At 58.4% G+C, this 18,622-nt stretch overlaps 1 protein-coding gene across 1 annotated transcript in view; it reads left to right on the plus strand.

The window, feature by feature from the left end:
- The window catches only part of CASZ1 (castor zinc finger 1), an 84,177-nt gene that overhangs the window by 30,956 nt on the left and 34,599 nt on the right, over nt 1–18,622 (plus strand). The window contains exons 3-4 of the mRNA XM_029065965.2: nt 9,970–10,509; nt 17,177–18,017. Coding sequence (XP_028921798.1) covers nt 9,970–10,509; nt 17,177–18,017 — 1,381 coding nt within the window. The remainder of the gene's footprint in view (nt 1–9,969; nt 10,510–17,176; nt 18,018–18,622) is intronic.

Consider the following 18,622-nt stretch of genomic DNA (forward strand, 5'->3'; position numbering starts at 1 on the left):
CCGGAGAGCACGGGAGAGACACTGGAGGAGAAAGGAGGGAGAGGAGAGAGACAGCCGTGCATAGAGAGGTGTTGGGGGCCTGGGCTGGGAACCCCCCGGTACCTCAGGCCGGTACCAGTCCCCTGCCCCCAAAAACTGCTCGGTGCCAATTCAGTGCAGGTGGGCATGGGGCCAGGTGTGGGGTTCTGGGTGGACGGCGGCTCGTGAAGTCCAGACGGGCTCAGGCTGCCCTCGGGCCGGTGATGATCCTGGGGGAGGCCCCGGCTGCAGTAGCCCTGGGCACGAGCGGCCAGTCGTGCCCCGGCTTTGTCAGCAGCTGCCCGGGAGCATGCCCATCTGACAGAATTGATTTCCCACCCCTCCACTCTGCCTTGAAAGCAGGCTTCCAGCCAGTTAAGGCACCTTTGGGTTCCAGTCATTCTCCGGGCAGCCCTCGGGCAAGGGGTCAGCCTGGCCCTGGACCCAGGATCCCATTTTAATAATTTTGGTATTTCTTAAGCGCCTATTATGTGCTAGACACTCTACTAACTGCTTGGGTGGTTACAAGCACATAGGCTCAAACACAGTTGCTGTCCCATATGGGGCTCACTTTTTTGCCTCAGGCCTTAATAATAATAATAATAATAATAATAACTTTTAAAGTACTTAGGATGTGCCAGGCACCGTACTAAGCTCTGGGATAGATACAAGATAATCAGGTCGGACACAGTCCCTGTCCCACATGGGATTCATTCATTCATTCATTCAATCGTATTTATTGAGCGCTTACTGTGTGCAGAGCACTGTACTAAGCATTTGGAAAGTACAATTCAGCAACAGATAGAGACAATCCCTACCCAAAAATGGGCTCACAGTCCAGAAGGGGAAGACAGACAACAAAATAAAACAAAGAAACAAACAAAACATTGTAAGGGAGAGGGATAACAGGCATTGAATCCCCATTTTACAGTTGAGGAAACTGCGGCCCGGAGAAGTAACTCTCCCAAGGTCACTCAGCAGGTAAGTGATGGAGCTGAGATTAAACCCAGTTCCCTTGACTCCCAGGCCTGGGCTGCTCCTCCTTGTCCTACCTGTGGGGTGGGGCGGGCAGACCCTCCAGCTCCCTCATTCCCCAGCTCTCACCACCCTGGGCAAGGAGACTAACTGGTTGTGGATGAACATCTATGATTTGTGAAATTATCCCTTGGCACCAAGAGGATCATAACCCCACAAGTGAGTGTGCCCTGATGCTCCAGCCTCACCTCTGCCACCTCAGGAATCCTTTAGCGCCATGGTCTCTCTGCCTTCCCTGCCGGGAATTGGGGGTCTTTGGGCCCTTTCCTCCGTATCATCACCAACAGACAGTGATTGAAGGTCCGCTGGGGCTCCTGGCACCAAACAATGCCCAAAGAGATAAAGCGCGGGCATAGGGTGAGAAGGACCTGGGTTCTAGGACCGACTCTGCCACTTGTCAGCTGTGCGACCTTGAGCAAGTTTCTTAATTTCTCTGTGCCTCAGTTATCTCATGGGGATTACAACTGCGAGTCCCATGCAGGACATGGGTCGTATCCAACCTGATTACCTTGTATCAACCCCAGTGCGAGGAGCAGTGCCTGGCACATAATTTGCGCTTAACAAATATTATTTGGTGGAGGGGGGAAACCCGGGCCCGGAAGCAGTGAAATAGAATCTAAAATAACTTGTCCTTATACATGATTTTGATTTTTTTAACTCTAAAGAGAAATACTCATTGCAGAAATTTGATGAGAACTAGACTGTAAACTCACTGTGGGTAGGGAAGATGTCTACCAATTCTGTTATCTTGTACTCTCCCAAGCTCTTGTACCATCCTCTGTGCACAGTAAGAGCTCAGTAAATACCGTTGATTGAAGCAGCCCTGAGGCCCTGGCAATGGGGAGGTTGGGGTCAGGGGTACGGGGATCTCGGGTGTCTATGGGACTGGTGCGGGCATCAGGCAGAGGAGATTGAGAGTTGGGTGAGGTGGTGTGTGTGCGTGTCCCTCCCTGAGTGGTTGGTTGGGGTCAAGGATGCCCCCGGTGATTGGGGGCTCCAGCCCCCAGGAAGGGGCTAACCTGGGCAGGTGGGTGGGAGAGCAGGAGGCCTGAGTGCACGCCCTGCTCTAGCTGGTTTCCTCGCTCTCTCCCCCCATGCTCCACCCCACCCCTAACCCCGGCCTGGTTCCAACAGTCCATTCCTGAGTAAGCTCCTATTGGACAGAGAATATATTTGTTATATTGTTACATTGTATTCTCCCAAGCACTTAGTAATAATAATAATGTTGGTATTTGTTATGTGCTTACTATGTGCCGAGCACTGTTCTAAGCGCTGGGGTAGACACAAGGGAATCAGGTTGTCCCACGTGGGGCTCACAGTCTTAATCCCCATTTTACAGATGAGGTAACTGAGGCACAGAGAAGTTAAGTGACTTGCCCAGAGTCACACAGCTGACAAGTGGCGGAGCTGGGATTTGAACTCATGACCTCTGACTCCAAAGCCCGTGCTCTTTCCACTGAGCCACGCTGCTTCTCTTAGTACAGTTCTCTGCTCACAGTAAGCACTCAATAAATAAGATTGACTGACTGGCTGACTATTCCTGCCTGGGGGAGGGGAAGGAAGAGGAGATAACCCTTCCATCAATCAATCAATCATATTTATTGAGCGCTTACCATGTGCGGAGCTCTATACTAAATGCTTGGCAGAGTACAACACAACAATATAACAGACACATTCCCTGCCCATCACCTTGGAGTCGGCCCAGGTAGGGCTGCAAAAGGCAGCCCCTTCCTCCACCGCGTGCTGTAGCCGATCCCCTCCACAGGTTGGGAAACCCTTGCTCTTACACTGCTTCCAGAGCCTCACTCAGGAGAGATGGGAGGAAGAAGAAATGAGTGACTGAACTTGTATTTATTCCTAGGACAATGCTGAATTTCATTGTGATATTTCCACACTTAGGATGCAAGCATTCCTGACCCTTGTGGGTTTGTACCTGTGTGTGTTCACCCTGTGAGGAGTGGATGTGTGTATGAGTGTGCGTATATGGATGTGTGTGTGTGTGCACACACTAGACTGTATGTTTAGGCCACATACAGGTGTGTGTGGGCACAGTGTTGGTACTGTGTAACTATGTATAGGTGTTAGCAGACCTGTGCAGACTATGCCTATGTGTGTTCATGGAAGCAGGTCTGTGCACACAGGTGCCTGTTTGTGTCTGTGCACGATCTGTGCACACAGATGTCTGTGTATGTCCAGGCCATCCCAGGGCTTTAGTAATAGAAGATCAGTCAGTTCCCCACCCTATCTGTCCCCCGCCCCACCCTACCAGCCATAGGACACCCCCCAGCCCCTTCTGAATGAATCTAATGGAACCGCAGAGAAAAGGCTCTGCGATATTAGCAGGTGGCTAGCTGAACGGGGGGCAGATTGTCCTTGGTCGCGGCGTGGTGTGTAAGGGTGCATAAGATATGACATTTGTGCTCACCAAAGGATACTCTTGTAGTGCTTTGTGCAACTGCAAGGAAGTGGGAAGACCCGTGTGTGTTTACCGTCCTGTGGGTGGGCACAGAGCTATGGGTGTGCAGGGCTGTGTGTGTGAGCACTCACGGTGTTGAGTGTGTGTGTGTGCGTGTGTATGTGTGTGTGTGTGTGTGTGTGTGTGTGTGTATGCAGTGTTTTAAATCTCCCCTGGGTGGTAACTCTTTTCCCCGCCTTCCTGTTCGGCTGTGACCTGGGGGGAGATTGATGGCTGGGCTGTGTGGTGGATGCTAACAGTTCCCCTGATTTATAGAGTTACTTACGCTAAGTGAGGCCACTTAGACTCGTCTGGATAGTAAACCTTTTAACTGGACGAAAAAATCATAATAAATAAATAAACAAAAGGGGAAAGCGTGTGGGGCCCTGCCCCCCCCCTTCCCTCCCTCTCCAGAAGGGTAGTGGGGAGGGGGTCCGGGCCCAGGGCAGGGCTGTGGGTCTTGCGGACCTTCCTTCCCCAGGGACGAAGCTGGGAGCCGGGCGGGCGCAGGATTCCCCCTGAATGATTTGCCCAGGACCCTAACAGGGCTTCCCCTACCCCCAGGACCCCTGGTGTGTGCAGTCGAGGGGGAGCAGTGGTGGGGAGCAGAACTGGGGGGTGAGGCAAGCAGGGGACGGTGGGGTCAGGGGGAGCGGAGCCGGGGGCACAGGGCAGACAGGGCTCGGACCGCTGCAGCCGGGGGTACTGGGGGAGCCACCCCGGGGGCAGAACCTAGTCTGGCCCCATGAGGCCTGCCCAGGTGAAGCATGGTGGGACTCGGGGCCCCTGGTGGCCGCAGTGGCAGGCAGGGGCCAGGAGAGATGCAAGCATTCCTGGAAGGAGACATGGGGAGGCAAGGCCTGATGCAACAGGACTAAACAGCCATTCCCCTGCCTCCGGGACCGCAACCTGGAGAGACCTTTCCCGGCCCCAAAGCAGCTTTGATTCCTGCCAGGGCATAAACCCGTCAGCACTGTGCAAACGAGACCCTCTCACCCCCGCCCCCGCCCCCCCCCCACCAGGCAGTAGCCCCCACCACCCCCCAGCCTCCCTTCCTGCTGATATACGGCAGGAATTAGGCGGCGGAAGGGGGATACTGCATCCTTAAGAAGAAATATGTCCTCATTTTTCTTAAACACCGTTTCCACTGAGTGAAATGTTTAGAAGGGACGCGCGGGGAGAACTTTATTTCCTACCAGGGAGTTCAGAGCCGGCGAGCAGAGCCTATAAAGCACAACCGCCCAGCCGGCTGACAGGCAGCCTGATCCCAAAAAGTCACATCACTCACTATGGGGGGGCCTGACCGGGCTCACCAGTCCCTCACCCTGCCACCCAGGCCACCTACGCCCCCAGGCCCTTGCCCCCGACCCATGCCACCCTCCGGGGCCAGCAAAGGGGAGCGCTGAAGCGAGGGTTAGGGGAATCTCTAGGATCCTATGAAGGGGGACAGGTGGGCTGTGCAGGAGGGGAGGGGGGTGGGCGGCAGCAGACTGGGATCCTCCCACTGCCAACCCTGGGGAGAGGGCAGGGCTAGGGCAGCCTGGGTCAAGGTAGCTGGGGCTCCCAGAAAGGCCAGAGGGAGAGAGAGAGGAAGGAGGGCCTTGGTCTCCGGGAGCCTCCTCTCTGCCCGCCTGGGCGAGGGCGAGGGCCCCAGCTGCGAGGCTGCGGGAGTTGAAGTGCCAGCGCCCCACCCGGGTGCTTGGCAGGGGGAGTGGCCCTCGGTTGAATTTGGAGAGAGTCATGGATGGAATTAATGCCTCCATCCCTCTCCCGACCACCCCCCCAACCCCCCCTCAATTCCTGAAGCCGACTGATTTGAATATTTATAAATATTAGTAAATTATTTAGTGTAGCAATCTGCTGTGCCATTTTACCCATCTCAGTTAACACTTTAGGGGATTCTGTGGCGTGGGTGCCCGGGAAGGGGGCTGGATTCTGGAGGAGAGGGAAGGGGTGGAGGGCCAGAGACAAGCCCGGGGAGAAGCTGTGACTGGGGCTGTGTGCGAATGCAGGGAGCATGCAGGCGTGTGCAGGTGTATGTATGTGTGGTGTGTGCGTGTGTGCACGTGTGTGTGCACGTGCTGGGAACACCTGCCCGCCCGGTGTCTGTTTCAGAGGGAGCGATGCAGGTGTGATGGGCCCGGTGCCACGCTGTGCTTCCTGGGCACTGTCCAACCCCATGCCAGCCCCCTGGCACCTGACCAGCGCTTCCTTTGTGAAGATGATCTTGTTTCTCTGATTTCCCTTCCCCGTCTCGCCCGGGCCTAGTCACAGTCAGACTGTGCCAGGACCAGGGTTGGGCAGCCCCAGTCGGGGCCAAGGGGTGTGGGTCGGGGACTGGGCAGCTAGCTTTCCTACATACCTCCGGCTCCTTCCTTCTCTGTTCCTCTGGGATCCCTGCCCATCTCCTCTCCTGTACCTCATCCTCCCACACTCTCTCACATACACAGCCACATTCACACTCATGCACACACACAGGCAAATATGCCCTCGCAGGGCTGTGGCTGCCAAGGAGAAGGGGGAAGGCCATTCTATCACTTGGAACTAAACTTCCATCCAGGATTCAATTGTCCACTTGCTTCTGCTCCCCTCACCTGCCCCGGGATCAGGGATGCTGAAGTCGGGCCCCGGAGTGATATGGGTACCAGAGTGTTGGGGGCCCGTGTGATCCACACGGGCATCTGGAGGAGGAGACACAGGTGAGATCTAGGCCCCAGAGGCAGGGGCCATCCCTGCCCTTTCCCTGGCCGTCCAGTTCCCCGACTACACCATCTCCCTTTATCCCCTACTCCCCACTGCTGCTCTGTCCAAGAATGGGAAGGAGGGAGGGACCCCTCAGGCCCCCGCCCTCATGGGGCTGCCCCCTCAGCGGTATTGTTCCCAGAGGAAACCACCAGTGTAAACAGAGTGGCGGGCGAACTGGTGGCGGGAAGGAGATGAAAGGGGCGGTGACAGGCTCCCGGGACGGATGGCTTCCGCCCATTGAGGCCAGGCTTCATCGTTTACCTTCGGGGAGGAAAGTTGGGGGGATGTTTACACGGGCCGGAGCCACGGGGCGGGGTAGGATAACTGGGAGGCGGCGGCCGGCCCTCTGCCGAGGATGGGAGTCCAGTTTAGATCCCAGAGCAGGCAGGCCTCACTCTGTCCCTGGGCACCCCCGATGCCGCCCCAGCAGCCGGGCCACCCCGCCACACCCCGTCCCGGCCTGGGTTGGGAGAAGTTTGGAGGAGTGAGTCCACTACGGCCCCCACCTGCCTGCCTGCCTGCCTTCCCTCCTTCCATCCACCTAAGGTGGTCCCCGGGCAGGGCAGAGGAAGGGGACAGGAGTGAAAGGAGCAGGGCAAGTGGGGCCGGGCTGGGCCAGGCCAGGCGGTGGAGAAAAGCCGAGCAACATCTGGGTGGCAGGTGTCTGGGGAATGGATCAGCAGCTGAGGGACAGGTGTCCTGGGGAGCAGCCCCGAGAGGATGGGGACAGAGAACTGGGACCCCGTGGACTGGGAGTGAGGGGGGAGAGGAGAGGGAGACCCTTGCCAGAGGGGCCCTGGATAGCAGCTGGAGGGGAAGAGCAGTGGGCTCCCAGTTCAGTGCCTGATGGAACAACTTGACTGGAAAGCGGGTCTGGGAGACAGGGGGAGGGAGGTGAGGCCCTAGGATGGGTGGAGGCTGAGGAAGGTGGGGTCCCATGAAGCAAGTGCAGGCCACCCCCACCCCCCCGGCAAGGGGCAGCTCTGTCCCACTTCCTACAGATAAATATTTATAGATTCATTTGCCGTCCATCTGCTGGGTTCACTTGGCTGCTCACCTCCTGATAAAAATAGTGCTGCTGCCACCTCCTTCTCCTCCTCCTCTTCTTCCTCTGTGCCCCCTCCTTCCTCTCCAAGAGAGGACCAGTTGGGGTGGGCGGCCTGGGGTGTGGCTGGCGACCAGAGGAAGTGGGCCCCGGAGAAGTGACCGCTTCAGGGAGGGAGGGGAGTTGGGGTCGGATGGGGCCAGACATTCTCTCTGCATCCCATCTGTCTCCTGGGATTCCCCCGGCAGCCCTCGAAGGGCCTGGCCGGATCCCATCAGTCTCCTGGGATTTCCTGGGCAGCCCTTGCAGGGCCTGGCCACCCCCAACTTCCATCCTATGTGATTCCCGGCCTAGGAGGCCCCAGGGTCCCCACGCAAGGGCAGATGCACAGACACCAGAGGGAGGGAGGGATGGGGGTGGGGGGAACACTGCAAGGAGGTGAGCTGGTGGACTCATGGCTGGAAGAGCCAGGGGAGGCCTGAGCTGAGGTTGGACTCAGATGAAGGACCATGGCCCAGAGGTAGGGGTGGACGGGACAGAGGGTACAGTGTCAGTGTGGACTGGTCCCCTGGGGCTCCTTGCAAATAGCAGGCGAGACCATCAGAGGGGTGGGCGGATGGACCTCAAGGGATGTGCCGGGTGGGAGCATCGGCAGGTGAGCATGTCGCTACAGTGCCCACAGCTGTGTCTTGTAGTTGGGAGCCATACATCTGTCCTGAGGGGAAGGACAAGGGTTTGTGTGTGTATCTGTCTATAGTCATGAAAGTTAAATCTTGATCACATTGGGAAGACACGGTGTAGGATCTGTCCGACTGTGCTGCCCAGAGTACTTTGGGAAGGAGATAACTCTGTGTATGCAGGAGGATATGTGTGCAGGCATGTGCAGGTGTGTCTGTGGCCCTGGGGTGTGTTCCTGTGGATGTGTGTGTCTGCTTGTGTGTGTATGTGTACAGCTGTGTGCCTGTTTGTGGACATAGACCCATAGGTGTGTGCGTTGAAGAATGTGAGAATAGGCGTAGCTGCCCTCCCAGCCCGAAGGAGTGGCGGGGGCGGTCCTGGGGCAGGGGTAAGCTACTCTCCTGGCTGCCAACCGGAGGCGGGAGGAAGCAGAGGGAGGCGGGAGCTATGGGGGGTTGGAGCGTGGAGCAGCAGGGCTGGCGCTTGGACAGTGTGGCTAGAGTTTCAGGCTGTTTGTGTCGGGCTGTCATGTTAGGGGATTAAGGGCTGTCACAGCAGCTCCTGGGTTGGTGGAGGGTGCGCCGGGGGATCTCAGTCGCCTGGTGGGGGCGGGGGCTGGGGAGGGGGCAGGGCAGGAGGAGGAGGAGGCCAGGGGCCTGCTTCCTGTGGTGGTGGCTCCGTCCTCCCCCTTTTCCTTTTCCCCCTCCGGCTCTTCCTCAAATGGAAAAGGGAAAGAGTGGATCTGGAGTAAGGAGGGGCAGAGGGGCTACTCAACCAGCAGGGCTGCATCTGAGCCTGGGGAACAGATGAGAGGGTGGGCGTGGAGAGGATGGGTGTGGAAAGATAGGTGGGGCCATAGGAGAGCCAATAATAAAAATAATATTTATTAAGTACTTATTATGTCCCAAGCACTGTACTAAATACTGGGGTAGATATAAGATAATTGGGTCAGATGTAGTCCCTGCCCAAGATAGATTTTGCAGTCTAAGTGGGAAAGAGAACAAGTAGTTCACCCCCACTTTATGGATGAGGAAATTGAGGCATGTCACCCAGCAGGCAGGTGGAGGAGCTGGGATTAGAACCCCAGGCCTCTGACTCCCAGGCCCAGAATCTTTCCCGAAATTATACTAGAGGGCAGAAGGTAACAGCAGAGAATGGGGGCTAGGCTCCAAGAGTAAGCTTCTTAATATTTAATAATAATAACTGTGGTATTTGTTAAGTGCTTACTGCGTGCCAGGCACCAAACTAAGCACTCGGGTGGATACACCCAAATCGGGTTGGACACAGACCCTGTCCCCGTGTGGGACTCACATTCTCAATCCCCATTTTACAGATGAGGTAACTGAGACACAGAGAAGTGAAGTGACATGCCCAAGGTCACACGGCAGACAAGTGGCAGAGCCCGAATTAGAACCCTGTGTCCATGTGTCTACTCACTCTATTGTACTGGACCCTCCCAAGTGCTTAGTACAGCCTTCTGCACACATAGGAAATGCTCAATGAATAACAGTGGCTGATTGATCGATTGAGAGGAGGGGTTTTGGGTGGCAGTGGTGGGCATTGCCCACTGTGGGGCTGGAACCAGACAGAACCCGGGTGGGGAGGTGTGGCCCAAGAGGAGAGGTGCCCGGGACCTGGGAACCGTGATCCAAGGTGAATCAGTGAATGAGGTGTGAAGCTGCTGTGGACCTGGCTCTGCTGAGCTGCTTCTTGAGTGCACAAGGCCGACAAGGCTGGGACCACCACCAGACCTTCAGGGACTGTCCCTTGCCCATCCTGCTCTGGAGAATGGACTGGACTCTCCCCTGGTGCCTGACATGGTCCGGCTGGTGGCCGCCTTGCAGAGCCCAACTGGGACCAGGGAGGACCCGGCAAGAGGGGAGGGAATGAGGTGGGAAGACAGGGGGCAGATGGAGGGCGTCTGCGGGCTGGGCTCAATCCACCCTATAGACTGTCCACCTGACCGCCGCCCATCTCCCCTCTCGCCCCGCAGCTGAAGGAGTTCTGTGCGCTGACCCGCCCTCAGGAAAACCCGCGATGGCTGCCAAGCGCAAAGGCGGCCTGAAGCTCAACGCCATCTGCGCCAAGCTGAGCCGCCAGGTGGTGGTGGAGCAGGGGGCAGAGCCGGGATCCCGGCCGGAGGCAGGACCCCGCAGCCCCGCGGCCCCCCGGGACAAGGATCGCAGCGGACCGGAGGCCGGGCCCGCGGGGGCTGCCCGGGCTCCCCGCACCGAGGAGGACAAACGGCGGGCGGTGATCGAGAAGTGGGTTAACGGGGAGTACGGCGAGGAGCCAACGGCCCCCGCCCCCAGGGTTGTTCCCTTGGTCAGGGGTGCCCGGGAGGGCCCAGAATTGCCCCCGGAGGGTGTCTACATGGTGCAGCCTAAGGGCTGCAGTGATGAGGAGGACAACCCTGGGGAGGAGCCCCGGGGCCCCGCCACCTCCTCTCAGGACAGCAGTTTCCTGGACGAACGGGACTCGGATGGGGCAGCCACCAAGGACGCCAGCGGACACGGCACCAAGCAGGCCTCAGGTAAGCCACCTGCCTGCCCTTCCCGTCCTGTGCCCTCCCTCCCTCCCTCCTTTCCTCTATCCTCCCTCCCTCCCTCCTCCCATCCCCTGAGCTTCCTCTCCTCTGTCCCCTGCCCTCCCCAGAACAGCCTGATTCGGCTCAGCTCAGCACAAGGGGCACTGGCCTCAGACTTTGAGGGCTCTGGGTCTCCACCCTCGGCACGTGCTCATCCTCCAAGGTCCTGGCCGGGCTCATGCCTGCCAGCTCGGGCCTGCCAGGCTGCTTAGGGGAGAGCCCGGGCTGGAGGGGGTTGGGGGAGCCAGGGACTGGCTGGCATCCCTGAGGGGAGAGACTGCTGCTGCCAGGACCTGGCTCGATCCCGATTGGTCAGGAGACCAATCGAGACTGGTGAAATGGGAAAAGCCAGGGATGTGGAGGAAGGAGGATGGTGGAAGGGTACAACCTCTCTGGAGCCTGGGACCTCTTCCCAGCCAAGCCCCCTGCTAAGCACCTTGAGGCTAAGGGAGGCAAGGGTGGCCCAGAGGGCTACGAAGGAGGGGAGGGTGGGGCTAAGACCTGATCTGGCGGTGGCTGGAATGAAGGTGGAGCATGGGGGAAGCAGAAGGCCTGACTGTTTGGGAAGAAGAGGGTGGAATGAGGAACAGTTTGGAGGAGTGGAGCGGAGCCAGGACCGGCGGGAGGGGAGGGTGCCTGCCTGGGACTACCCGTGGGGCGGAGGAGGGCATGCATGTGGGCGTGAGGGAGAGGGAGCGGCCGGGCCCCACTCAATCTGTTTGTCTGGGGTGGAGGGTCAGAGCTCGGGTGCCAACCCTGAACTTGGGCCAGGCCTGAGCGGGGCCCAGTGGCCGCATGCAATCAGTCTGAGGAGCGCCGTGGCCTGCTGGGAGGTGAGGGGAGAGGGAGGGTAGAACTTGACTGGCATTAGGGCTTACCCACTGAACTGCTGCCCACCAGACTGCTGCCTGCTCCTATGTAAGTGAGTCAGGGGGATGGTGCTTTCGAGGGTCAAGCACCCTTGGTAAGCCCAAGTCCAAAGAATGGCCCGATAACCCCTCAGTCTCTCTTCTAGTCTCCCTTCAAATTCCAGAGTCTCCAGCCCAGTTCAGAGAAATGGTAACCTCAGGGCCCCCAAATAAGCATTTTGAACAGGTAGTGGGAGGGGAAGGGTTGGGGGTGGGGGGTTTTGGGGAGGGAAGGAAGTAAGTGAGGCGGTCAGTGATGGGCAGCCTTGGAAGACTTCAATTTGGGGGTTGTTTCAACCCTGCTCGGAAGTACTCTGCACTTTCCAGCCCACTGTTGGATCTAATTGGACCTCTGGGATGGATGAGGCTTGGAGTCGTTGAGGCTCAAAAAGCTGGAACAGCTGGAAACCTATGGGAAGCCATAATAAACATCCCAATAACGGTGGCATTGGTTAAGCACTTACTATGTGCCAAGCTCTGTACTGAGTGCTGGGGTAGATATGAGATCATAGGGACATAACAGTGATCTCCATTGACCCAAGGGGTTGACAGCTAAGGTGCAGGGTGAGGGTGTTGTGGGAATTTGGGTGGGGGGAGTGTTCAGTGTGCCTATGTAAGGAGTGTGTTCAGGGTGTGTGTTCAGCATGTGTATGCTGTGGGGAGTGTTCAGGGTCTAAGTGCCTGTGGCGGTGAGGGGAGGGTTTCAGCATGTGTGTGCTGGAGTATGTGTGTTGGGGCGGGGGGTTGTGTTCAGGGTGTGCATGCTGGGGGTATGGCGTGTGTGTGCTGGAGTATGTGTGTTGGGGCAGGGGGGTTGTGTTCAGGGTGTGCATGCTGGGGGTATGGCGTGTGTGTGCCCAGGGGACTCTGCTGTTCCGGTCCAAATCTGGGGTTGCTTGTTCTCCGTTGACTCTTGAAAGGACTCCAGCCAAGTTGGGCTGCTCTCACCCCACCAGGAGAAGGCGAGGAGAGGCCGCTGGCCTTGCCTCCTTTCCCCCTACCTCCCGTTGCTGAGTTCTCGACTGCCTTCTCCCTTGCTTGCCCGACAGATTCTCACCCGAGGCTCTTCCTCACACAGCCATCCTTCCTCCTCTTCTTCCTCCTCTCTTCACTGCCCTCCCCTTTGCCCCTCCTTCCCCTCTTTGTGGAACTGGCAATCTCGGTGTTTGAGAACCTCTCCCAATCCCAAACCTCTCCCAGTCTCTGACTTCACGTCGGCCTCACTTCCCCCGACCCTAGGCGGAGAGGCCGCTAACTCTCTCCCCTCTCCCTCCTACCCATCCCAGCACCGACTGCACCTCTCCCGGAGGTAGAGGGGAGAGGTGGTGCAGCCAGTCCACTTGGTGAAGGCTGGGGCTTGGGGTCAGAAGTGCTAGAATCTGGGATCATCACCCTTAGGATCCCAATTTCCCAGGCTCATGCTCCTTCTTGGCAGATCCCCCTTGGCTTCCTCCTCCTCCTCCTCCCGGCCCCTGGGTGGCCTAGGCGGAGTGGGTCCAGGATGCCCACCCATCCCCCTCGGTCCCCCCCCCGCCCCGCCACCCCCTCCCGCTGTGAGGGGAGCATCTCCTCCCCACCCGCCGGGGAGCCTAGCGCAGCCACATAATTATGCATATAAGATATAAACAGAGCTGTTTAATTATCCTTCGCCACATCAGTGACAGAGTAATTAACAAACATTGCAAGATCAATGAGGAAAAGTGTGACCTTCAGTTTCCTCTGATAGGGAAGCCCTTGCCGCTTCCAGACACAAGGTGATTGCTCCAGCGCTTGGGACTTGGGGAGAGTGGGGGGAGGGGAGGGGAGGGGCACCTGCCCTCTCCCTCCAGGACCCAGCTGGCACCCCAGTTCCCAGCCCTCTCTGCTCTTCTCTGGGGGAGGGGGTCTGGGAACAGGGGAGCTGAGCAGGAAGTCACAGTTGGGGCTCCGGGGGCAGGAGTTGGGAGTGGTAGGGGGTGAGGCTCACTTTCTTGCCAAGCAGAAGTGCCGCACCGCCCCACTCCCCAGCCTGGCTAGCTGAGGCAAGGCAGGGGTCAGAGCTGGGGCCCGCCCCCCCCCCCCCAAGTCACTCTGGTTCACCCTTAGTGCTGGCTAATGGTGCTCGGTGGCAGAGTCACTTCAAACCATAGCCAGATGTGGCCACCAGCAGGAAGTGGCCAATTTGATCTTTGGAGAGACCCCTTCAGCTCTCCTCAATTCAACTCCCAGGACCCCCAAGTACTACTGTCTAGTTGACCCCTGCGTCACCTCCCAGTTCCCCCTGCACTCCTCCCTTCTGCAGGCCATTCTCGTACCCCAACTGTCTCTCTCGGGGGCCACCCCAAGCCGAGAGGGCCCCTGGGGCTCCCAGCCTCCTCTCCCCCATCCCCCAATCTCTCCAAGTGCTGTGGGCAGCCTTGGTGTTGTCCTGCCATATATAGTGCTGCTCGAGTCTATTTATAGACCTTTCCCCAGGCCCTGAGTGGTTGGCTGGGCCAGCGGCTGGCAAGCAGAGCCTGCTCCTCCCCCTAGATGTGCCATCTCCTCCTTGCCTACCCTCGGCCTGCCCCTGGCCTGCCCCCAGCCTGCCTCCCTGCCTGCCTCCCTGTTTTCCTGCCTCCCTGCCTCTTTCTGTGATTCTGCTCGGCCTCCCAGGAGAACTGCCCAAAGCAAATTCGCCCTCCATTTCTTTCCTACCCGCCTCCTCCATTCTGGACTCCTTAGGGTGGCACCCTGCCCCTTGCCCCTATCCTTCCCTCCGTCGCTACCCCACTCCCCTCCCCCCAACCCTCCACACTGGGCCAAGCCCTCAGTGGGGGTCGTGTGGGGAGCAGGAATAGGCTGCCAAGAAGTTGCAGGCAGCTAAAGGCCGGGCTCTGTGGGTGAGGCTGGCACTGCTTTGGGGGCTGATGAGGAGAGTCAGGAAACAGAGAGCAGCCAGAGAAACGTGCTGGACAGTGAGGTTGGAGGGAACTAATCCTCTAGAGAACTTGGGGAAAATCAACTCAGTTCCCACCCCCAGAACACACACACACTCTCTCTCTCTCTCTCTCTCTCCTCTCTTCCCTCCCTCCCTCCCCGCCTTCCCTCCTCCCTCTCCCTCTTCCTCTCCCTGACCCAAAGCCAAAGGCCTTCCAAGAAGCCTGGACAGCTGTCTTTCTCCTTCCCCAGCTCCTCCTCCTCCCCTCCCCACACTTTCCTGAGCTCTCCATGGTTCTTGTTCTGAATGGGTGCTCTGCTGGGCTCCTATCCCCTTCGAGTAGCCCCTCTCCTGTGGCAGAAAATGAAGAGGCTTGGCCCTCTCCTCTTTGCCCTCTCCTCTCCTCTGCACCCTTTCCTCTCTTCTCCTTTACTCCATACCCTCTCTCCTCTCCTCTGCACCCTCTTCTTTTCCCCACAGTCTCTCTCCTCCATGACCTCTTTTCTCCCTCGTGCCCTATCCCCTCCCCAACACCCTTTCCTCTCCTCTGTGCTCTCTCCTCTTCTGTGTGCTCTCTCCTTTCCTCTGTGCCCTCTCCTCTCCTCCACTTCTTCTCTTCTCTTTTGTGTCCTCTCTTCTGCACCCTCACCTCTCCTCCACACCCTCTCCTTCCCTCTCCTCTGTGCTCTCTCTCCTCCTCTGCACCATGCTGCCCTGCACGTGCCAGGGACAGGAGGTAACCCCAAGCTGCAGGCCTGCCCTTCTTGGGGACTCCCTCTGCCTTCCTGTCACCCGCCTCATTCCTCAACACATCTGGCCAGACCCATTGGCCAAGGCCCAAGGGAGGCCCAGGGTGAGAACTGAGAACACACGTCTCGGAACTTCAGTATGTGAGTGCCTGAACAGTCTTGTATTAGGGAGGGTGAGGGTACAGCAGCAAGTGTAGCACCCAGCAGACTTCTGGGTGGATGGAGGGTAGGACTTGGTGTGTTAATTTGTGAGTGGTGACGGCTGTAGGTCTGAGTGCATGTTTGTGTAGTTCTGGATGAGAGGTGGGAGGGGAAAAGTTTTGGGGTCTGAGTGTACATCGTGTGGTCGTGCATGGGGTGGAGTTTGGTATGCCTCTGTGTGTGTGTGTATGTATGCGTGCACGCACGCGTGTCCTTTTTTTATGGTATTTGTTAAGCACTTACTATGTGCCAGGCATCGTTCTAAGAGCTGGGGTAGATACAAACTAATTAGATTGGACACAACCCATTTCCCACATGGGGCTCACAGTCTTAATCCCCATTTTACAAATGAGGTGGTAACTGAGACACAGTGAAGTTAAGTGACTTTCCCAAGGTCACACAGCAGACAAGTGGCAGAGCTGAGATTAGAATCCAAGTCCTTCTGACTTTCGGGGCCATGCCCTATCCACTACACCATGCTGCGTTCCCAGGCAGCCCAATGTCCACATCCACCAGATGCTACTTGCCTCCATGGGGCATCCCAGATGCCCGCTCCCCTTGAGGTCCCTCCCTCCTTCTCGGGAAAGCCATCGGCATTTCTGCTCCCGGGGGCCCTTCCCTGGCCCGGCTCTGACTGCCCGCCCAGGAGCACGGGAGCCCGGGAGCCCTGGAGCGAGTGACTGGAAGAGATGACGAGGGCGGTTTGAAGGACTCCTGCAAGCAGTCAATCTTGGCTCGGCGGAGGAGGCGAGGCCAGGCGCGAGAAGGGAGGGAGGAGGGACACCGTGTCAGATTGAAGCCTAAACGAATCTGAGCTGGCACGTCAGACCAATCTGTATTTCCTCCTCTGCTCCGTTATTGGGTGACCTCCAGCTCCCTTTGAAGGCTCTGCTTCTCTCCCCGCCTCCTCCTCTCTCCGCTGACCAGCAAATCAGTTTCTGGGAGGGCACTGGAGTGTGAGCCAGCTCTCCCTTGCCCCCACCGCACTCCCCCAACATGCCCTCCTGCCCCTCTACCCCGGTGAGCCCTGCCTCAGCAGAATGATCTCAGGTGGTCTGTGGGGGGCGTAGGAAAGCCCTCTCGGTGGGTGGGGGGGGAGAGCGAGAGAAAGAAAGAAAAAAGAAAAGAAAGGAAAGAAGGAAAGAAAGAAAGAGAAAGAAAGAAAGGAAGAAAGGAAAAGAAAAGAAGATAAGGGAGGATGAGCTTGAAGATGTCTGGGTTAGGCTGGCCAATTCTCCAGGTTAGGATCAGCCCAGTCCCTGACCTCAGAGCCTTCTCGCTTGCCCCGTCCACCCCCCGACCCCTTCTGCCCTTTCCCATGGTCCTTCCTGCACCCTCTCTCCCACCCTTTCCCCCTCACTCCTCCTGCTCCCTTCCCCATCCCTGCTCCCCGCCCCACCCCTCCCCGGGAGGGGAGGGAGAAGGCCGGGGCAGCAGATTGGTGTCAGCCTCCTTTCCAGTAAAATGACTTTTCCCTCATATTAGGCCAAGGCGAGAGCGCGGAGACATTTATGAAACTTTGTTTAATGTACTGAAAAGCCATCGGCCAGAACATTTAGGAAATTGATTTTCCTGGCATTGATGAACTCGTTTTATTTTACCCCAGTATTAATTACTTTTTTTTTAAACAAATTAATTTAAGAGTCGTAAAACCTAACAAGTGAGCCAAATGTCCGTAGATCATGTCTCCCCCGCACCCCCGGCCCCGTGGGGGGAAAGGGGGGGGCATGAACGGGGAGAGGGAGGGGAGGAGGAAGGGGAGAGGCCCTTGACCGGCCCACCCTCCCTCTCCTCTCCCCTTTGCGTGACCACCTCCTCCTCCTCTTCCTCCTCCTCCTCCTCCTCTCCCACCACAGGGGAGGCCTCCTCGCTGCGTGACTATGCAGCCACCACCATGAACGAGTTCCTGGGCATGTTTGGCTATGATGACCAGAACATGCGGGATGAGCTGGCCCGCAAGATCAGCTTTGAGAAGCTCCGCGCCAGCCCGGCCCCTGAGGCGGCCCCGGCCCCGGCTCCCACGGCGGCCGAGGATGCCCTGGGCAAGCGGGCCCGTTTCTCCAAATACGAGGAGTACATCCGCAAGCTGAAGGCCGGAGAACACCTGTCCTGGCCCGCCCATGCCGCCAAAGCCGAGGACGTGGCGGCCAGGCTGGGCGCCGGCAAGGAAGCAGGTGCCCTGGCCGGGCTGAGGCTGCCCACCCCCAGCACCGCCCACCTGGAGACCAAGGCCACCATCCTACCCCTGCCTTCCGCCGGCACCTCCCAGATGCAGGGCTTCATGGCCCGGGCCTCCAAGTACGACTTCTTCATCCAGAAGCTGAAGACTGGCGAGAGCCTGCGGCCCCAGAACGGCAATACTTACAAGAAGCCATCCAAATACGACTTGGAGAATGTCAAATACCTGCACCTGTTCAAGCCCGGAGAGGGCAGCCCGGACATGGGAGGCGCCATCGCCTTCAAGACGGGCAAAGTGGGGCGGCCCTCCAAGTACGACGTTCGCAACATCCAGAAGCTGGTCCCGGCCAAGGTGCCCCCGGCCCCCAGCCTGGCCCCCGCACCCCTCGCCAGTGTCCCCGGTGCCCCGGGACCCGGGCCCGACCCACCCGTCTCCCTGCCCTTCAACACCCCCGAGTATCTCAAGTCCACCTTCTCCAAGACGGACTCCATCACCACGGGGACGGTCTCCACCGTCAAGTAAGTCCCTTCTGGTGGGTGGGGGGGCCTGCGGCCCCGGACCCGAACGCCGAGGTCTGGCGGGGGCAGGGGGTGGGTGCAGGCTGCCTGGGGTCCCGTAGCGGGACGAGTTGGGAAGGGGAAGACTGGGGTTGTGGGGGAGCTTGTCAGAGTTGGGGAGAGGGGAAACTGAGCCAGGCCTCCCTGGGGCACCTCGGCCTCCATTCACGGAGCCTTCCAGAGCCGGAGTGGGCCTGATGGAGGGGACCCTGGAGCACTGGTGTGTTTCAGCCCAGCTCTTCCCCCCCCCCCCCGACCCAAGGTGCCTGGCCTGTGCCCGCCCTCCCTGCAGGATGCTCATCAGCTGGGCCTGGAGTCGCCAGAGCTGAAGAGTCCAAGCTGAGGGTCAGAGGTCAGAGGCTGCTCCTAAAGCCAGGGTGCCTGGACCCTGGTCATAGATCCAGCGTCTGGAGGGCCTGGAAATTACCTCTCCTGTCCAGTCTCTGGCCCAAGCAGCTGCTTCAGTGTAGGCTACAGGAACCAGCTCTAACAGGACTCCCATTGGCTGGGAGTGATGGTATCCTGGAGGCCAACTGACTGCAGGCAGTGAGACCTGCACACTGTGT

Source organism: Ornithorhynchus anatinus, chromosome 5 (genome assembly GCF_004115215.2).
Source record: "Ornithorhynchus anatinus isolate Pmale09 chromosome 5, mOrnAna1.pri.v4, whole genome shotgun sequence".
Classification (NCBI taxonomy): domain Eukaryota; kingdom Metazoa; phylum Chordata; class Mammalia; order Monotremata; family Ornithorhynchidae; genus Ornithorhynchus; species Ornithorhynchus anatinus.